The following is a 6,811-nucleotide window of genomic DNA, read 5'->3' as shown; positions in this document are numbered from 1 at the left end:
GTGCTGCCTGTACACGTTGTATCTGTGGCGAAAATAAAGTGCGCCAAACGGCGGGAAGAGTAGGGATGTTGACCGGCACCGGCCGAGACGCGGCCGTAAACAGCGATTCACGTTTCTCGCTATCCTCCATGTTGCTGACACCACGTCATGACACGCCCGAGCAGTCCTGGTGTCTTCCGAGTTGAATCTTGGTGGGCGACAATGGGATCATTGAGAAATTCTCTACTTCACGTGCCAACCGATCCTGATTTTTTTGCTATTGCATCAATTGTCAGGTTTGTTTTTAGCTATGTGGTTGATAGAGCGGTAATGTAACGACAAGTATCAAGCCTCTATGCTTGTCCGAGACCCATTTCTTAGGCGTGCAAAGTCGGTGCCCGGCCACTTACTGGCATCCTAGTGATGCCCATGTGAAAGCTGATTGCACTCCAAGACCCTGATGAAAGGCCAGACTGGATCGATCACAGCCTCCACTGACGTACTTCGCGTATTACCGCCGGCTCTCTGTACAAGCGGGCGCCACAACCAGTACCCCCCAAACTACATGGTCCTTGCTCGTTCATATCTAGTTCTCGCTCCTAATCACATTCATCCTGCTTCCAGTTCTGGGCGGCACTGTAATACTGGTTCTCGTACAGTAAACTTATATACCCTGGGATTTAGCGCTGTGCGTACTTATCATCCATACATACCAATTGCCTAACCAGTCCGGGTCATACCACCGCTAGCTGATACTGGATCAGAGGTCCATATGGTGTTGACCAAATAGTTAATGATATATCATATTCTTACTCGACTTTCCATAATCAGATGGCTCTGTCTTCTGAGCATTTAGGGGGTCACACGTGTATTGCGCGCCCAAAGCTCTCTCTCCATCCACTTGCTCGCTATCAACCATGTCGCTACGGGAAAAGGCTGAAACTCTCAGGCAGACGGTCGATAATCTCGTGGCGGGAGTTGACATGGCGGTTCCAATTCTCAGGGCTGTGAACGCTACCGCTGATTGGTGCCCCCCTCTAAAGATGGCTACTGGCGGTGCACTCGCTATCCTTGACGAGGTTAAAGTCGGTAATGAGTCGAGCTTGATTGTGAATGAAAGCTCATGCCAGTTTGCTCCACGTAGAAGTTTAAGGAGAACAAGGAGCAATGGGCTAGTTTTGGTGAATACGTAGCTAGCACTGCGGCCAAGGTAGTTTCAGCCATAAAGTCTTATGATACGTCAGCGAAAGAAGCAACGTCATGGACGGAGGGCGTCACCGAGCTTGGGAGGCATGTGGTATTGATTGTTGGTGGTTTCAGATATCATACTTACGTCCAGTACCAGCGCGCTACAGGAGATCCAGTCCAAAATCAAACGAAGAGTTAAAGAACTAGAGGAACGGTCAGCTGTAAGAAATGCATGGACCCACTTGAAAGACCCTGGGAAAATTGAGGGCCTAAAGAGAGATTTTGACAAAGCGTTGGTATCGTTTCAGGTAGCTTTCCTCACGGTGTTGTTCCATAATCATTCTGAATTTTGACCGGTGCAGCTTAAGACGAACATAATAACCGGAGTCAAATTATCGACCATAGAGGACAGCTTAGACCGTCTGGAGAGTGACCCAATCCTTAGTAGTCTCCGATACCCTCAAATCGCCCACCATGATTCAACAGTGGCGTGCCTAGAAGGCACCAGGGTGGATCTCACGGAGCGTATTATGAACTGGTGTCGTAACACCGGGGATAACGAGAACCGGCTGATGCTACTGACCTCTGTGGCCGGCGCTGGCAAGACTTCGATTGTGCACACAATTGCAGATAGATGTAACAAGGAGGCTATCTTATTGCTGTGCTTTTTCTTCAGGGTTGGCGAACAGCCACGGCCGGACTGTTTATTCAGCGGCATTGCTCAAGCTCTAGCAAGCCGTGATGCAGATTACCGCGCCTTCATTATCTCTGCCCTTCGAAAAGACCCCACCCTCTCAACAGCTCCGTTCACGATGCAGTTCGAGGAATTGGTGGCTTCACCTCTCCATATCCTTCGGCGTCCCAGGCATCCTATGGTGGTCGTTATCGATGCTTTAGACGAATGTGACGAAGAAGCATATCAACCCCTTGCTAAGATTCTCTGCGAGGAAGTACCCAAGTTACCATCTTCCATAAAGTTTTTCGTTACTTCAAGACATGTTGATCTTGTTAATCGCTCCCTCTCACGCCATTTCCCTATCAATCACCTCACCATCGACCTCCTGGATGACACAAATGTGCATGACTGTGCTGCGTACATCCGTTTCCAGCTACAGGAGCTTAAGAATTGGCATCCCAATTTAGCGCATAAACTCCAAAATGAGGATAGTGCGGTGCAGGAGATCTTGGATCGAGCGGGTGGCTTGTTTATTTGGATCAGCACCATCTTTCGTTACATGAAGAAGCCTAGGAAGGATCCTATGAGAACACTATCAAGCCTGCTTGACACCGGCACGGAACGATCAAAGGTGCCGACTGAGAAGATGATGGATGACCTGTATACGAGGATTCTGAAGAAGTTTGATTGGGAGGATGAAGATTTCGCGCACGACTACCCGATTGTGATGGGAGCGATTCTCGTTGCTCAGCAGCCTCTATCTGTCACAGCCTGGGATGCAATATTGTCACCTTTCAATTCTTCAGTTCAATATGCGTTGGCCGAACTTGCTCCTCTGCTCTCAGGAGTTGAGGATCCCCACATTCCGGTTCGCATCTTACACCAATCTTTCCGCGATTTTATCCTTGATCGGATGCATCCCCAAAAAATCAGCTCTCATTGCGCTCCCGTAGCGGTGGGGGTGGAGAATGCCAGGGTTGCCCTGCAATGTACCGAGATTTTGAATAAGGGTCTCTGCTCTGTAAAGGGCTTAGGACAGATTGAAAATTTGTTCGAAAAGGATGAAATGCCGTGCATTCCTCCAAAGGAGTTATCTGAGCAGTTTTGTTATGCATGTCGCCACATCGTGCATCACCTCAGTGAGGTCCAGGAACCATCAGAGGAGCTTGCTGGGTCAGTTGGTATATTTCTGAGTCAGGAAGCAACTCGGTGGGTGGAAGTTTGTGTGCGAATGGAACGCTACGTCAGTATCTTGTGGCTCCCTGGGTGGGCTAAGGTATGGGTTATGAATTTTGTTAAAGAAACTACCTCATGGTGTTCCAGTTGGCTGTTGACCACAGGGCTGTTTATGCACTGGCTGAGGTGCTTGCCAGGCTTCCACCAAATTTGGTATTTTTTTCAAGATTCCAGGAAGCATATGAGACAGCAAATGATTCTGTCCTACTCTACCGTTGCCTTGTTGTGGACTCAAGTTCCTACACCCTGGATTTGGCCCATTCACTCAACAATCTGTATGTAACCCTATCCAAACTTGGACAGCACTCGGAAGCACTCGGATTCATCGAAGAGAGCATCAAACTCTGCTGCCAGTTAGTTGCTGTTAACCCAGGATCACACAACCCAGATCTGGCCGCGTCACTTGTCAATCTACATTATGCTCTTTCCCATCTCGGACGGCATTCGGAGGGGCTCCCATTCATCGAAGAAAGTGTCAAACTCTACCGCCAGCTAGTTGCTGTTAACCCAGGATCATACACCTGGGATTTGGCCATATCACTCAGTAATCTGTCTAATGGCCTTTCAGATCTCAGACGGCACTCAGAGGGGCTCACATTCATTGAAGAAAGTGTCAAACTCTGTCGCCAGCTAGTTGCCATTAACCCAGGATCATATGCCCCGGATCTGGCCAGCTCACTCCACAATCTATGTATTACTCTGTCAGATCTCGGACGGCACTCGGAGGGGCTCCCATTCATCAAAGAAAGTGTCAAACTCTGCCGCCAGCTAGTTGCCGTTAACCCAAGATCATACACTGCGGATTTGGCCATGTCACTCAACAGTCTACATAATGCTCATTCCAATCTCAGACAGCACTCGGAGGCACTCCCATTCATCGAAGAAAGCGTCAAACTCTACCGTCAACTAGTTGCCATTAACCCAGGATCATACGCCCGGTATTTGGCCAGCTCACTCAACAATCTACATATTACTCTTTCCAATCTCGGACGGCACTCGGAGGCGCTCCCATTCATTGAAGAAAGCGTCAAATTCCAGCGCCAGCTAGTTGCCGTTAACCAAAGATCATACACCGCAGATTTGGCCATGTCACTCAACAGTCTACATGATGCTCATTCCAATCTCAGACAGCACTCGGAGGCACTCTCATTTATCGAAGAAAGCATCAAACTGTACCGCCGACTAGTTGCCGTTAACCCAGGATCATACGCCCCGTATTTGGCCAGCTCACTCGACGATCTACATACTACTCTTTCAGATCTCGGACGGCACTTGGAGGGGCTGCCATTCATCGAAGAATGTGTCAAAATCCGGCGCCAGCTAGTTGCCGTTAACCCAGGATTATACACCCCGCATTTGGCCAGCTCACTCAACAATCTACATATTGCTCTTTCAGATCTCGGACGGCACTCGGAAGCACTCCCATTCATCGAAGAAAGTGTCAAACTCTACCACCAGTTAGATGCCATTGACCCAGGATCATACACCCCGCATTTGGCCAGGTCACTCAGCAATTTACATATTATTCTTTCAGATCTCGGACGGCACTTGGAGGGGCTGCCATTCATCGAAGAATGTGTCAAACTCCGACGCCAGCTAGTTACCGTTAACCCAGGATTATACACCCCGCATTTGGCCAGCTCACTCAACAATCTATATAATTCTCTTTCCAAACTCGGACGGCATTCGGAGGGGCTCCCATTCATCGAAGAAAGCGTCAAAATCCGGCGCCAGCTAGTTGCTGTTAACCCAGGAAAATACACCCCTAAATTGGCCAAATCAGTTGAGAATCTACGTAATGCTCTCTCCAACCTCGGACGTCATTCTGAGGCACAAATGGTCCACATTTGAGCATGCTATCCTTATCATTGCATCGGCCACTTTACTACCTCCACATCGCAGGCAAGAATCATTGGATATTCGACTCGAGAATACCAACCTCAATTTTTTGATTACAAACCATTGATAAAATATTTACAGAGTTCACTAACAAATCACAATCGCATCTTTCAATTCCGCCATTTCTTTCTTTAACACATTTTCTCTCGCATCGCTCATCATCATCACTGAGGTACTGATCTCTGTTTCTGCGTACTAACCGATGACGTCAAGGTCTGGATCGATCGATGATGCAATATGTTGGCACAATGGAAAGTCGAAATCGACGACAGGTCGACACTGTCCGGTGTATCGCGTTAGGGACGTGCAAGTCGAGAACCAGTGAAAGCATAACGGTTTGCAGCGACAGCTTAGGGATGTCCAACTCTAAGAGAGACATATCAAGCTTTGCCTTAACATTTCGATAAGCAGTACACGTGTCGAAACCTGTCTTCGGATGGAGCACCAAGTCCGAAGTATGTAATGGAGTTGTGGTGACGACAATTAACCGTGGCGGGCTTCACGAGTGTCGGACTCGATTTGGAAAACTTGGCGCACCAACCGTTTCTATTCAGATTACCCACCGCCAACTTCATCGACCAATCTGCAGAGAATCCTGCTCAGAATCGGATGGAGCCCCCTTGTACTGTTCGATTCCGTGGTAAATTCAAGGTGCCAGGTTCTTCTCGACGCATATCATACTCTTTGAATAATGGGACAAGGCTGTAGCGGTGGGGCGGGGCGGTGGGGCCCGGGGATGCTAGTGGTGCGGGAAGGCGGAGTGCGAGTGCGAGTGTAGGGCCAATGAGGATGGTTGAGAGCGAGCAGCGAGGTGTGAGGGGTTCGAGCAGCTAGAGTATGTTTGCGGAGTATACCGGCAGGGACGGGAGGAACAAGGCAGGCCAAGTTTATTTTGCATGTGGAGGTTTTCGCAGGCGAACAGCGCGAGGTTGAGTATTTCTCAGTAAGTTTTCGTTCCACAGTTTTTTTTTGTTTTGTTTTGTACAGGGCTAATGATGGTGACCCCGGTTGGTCTTCTAGAGCACTTGACTCAAATGATTGATACGAGCGTAACTCGTTTTCGTAGCGGTGGAGGTGATAATGTGCTCTGAAATGCCGGGATCATCCTGGACTCGACTTGGCTCCGTTCTTTCTTCCAGACCCTCTAGTACATAACAGTAACATCACCTCCCTCTGCACCTCCCGCTTCCGATCCAACGCCTGTGATGACCTGGCTCGTGGATTGAAGCTTGTCCACTTTTTTCTCGCGCGTTGCAATTTCCCCCCTCTCGTGAAGGGCTGAATGCTCGCGTTGCAAGCCATCTTCGCATGGAACCCCCCTTGTCCGCACCCGTCCATCCTTAACTGCCAGGCACAGGCAACAAACTTGGCAGTCTCTCCTCGCGGCTCAGACTATTGTGGAGGACTTTCCTCCCGCCACTTGAATGTTCGACCTAATTTGGATATTGGCCTGCCGATGGGGGGCTACGGTGACGTCAAGTGAACCCGTCTATGCTTCCGCTCTCGGGTCCTTTCAATTGCTTCATAATCTGACTCACGAGCCCATGCAAGTTGCCCTCCCCGTCATTTCTTTCCACTATTCATAGTTCGCCGTCATGCATTATTATTAACTCTTACTCATGACCTGGTGGCATACACACATGCGTCAACAGGAAATCTCCAAATTATCCCATCCCATCTTATTTTTCGTTTTCGTTTTCCAATTAACCTCGTTGTCGTTTCACTCCATTCTCAGTTCTGTCCTGCGTTCGGGTGAGATGGAAGTGCTGGCGCTGGCGCAGGTTGATCTAATTTCTTTTTTTGATCCATTCTCGCTGGTTAGTCAATGCAAGC

The 6,811-nt window shown here is 48.9% G+C and overlaps 1 protein-coding gene across 1 annotated transcript; it reads left to right on the top strand.

Annotated features, from left to right (window-relative positions):
- Positions 1-896: 896 nt before the first annotated feature.
- Positions 897-4,930, top strand: EI90DRAFT_3114958 (uncharacterized protein; the record flags this gene model as incomplete). The annotated part of the gene is made up of 5 exons (XM_039062729.1): positions 897-1,064; positions 1,124-1,276; positions 1,335-1,475; positions 1,530-3,119; positions 3,167-4,930. 5 exons carry the CDS (start codon positions 897-899, stop codon positions 4,928-4,930), a joined length of 3,816 nt encoding a protein of 1,271 aa, XP_038924091.1.
- Positions 4,931-6,811: the final 1,881 nt, after the last annotated feature.

Source organism: Cantharellus anzutake (assembly GCF_015039405.1).
Source record: "Cantharellus anzutake strain C23 chromosome Unknown EI90scaffold_1, whole genome shotgun sequence".
Classification (NCBI taxonomy): Eukaryota; Fungi; Basidiomycota; class Agaricomycetes; order Cantharellales; family Hydnaceae; genus Cantharellus; species Cantharellus anzutake.
Note: the sequence above shows the minus strand (reverse complement) of the source record. Positions and strands in the feature narration are given on the sequence as shown.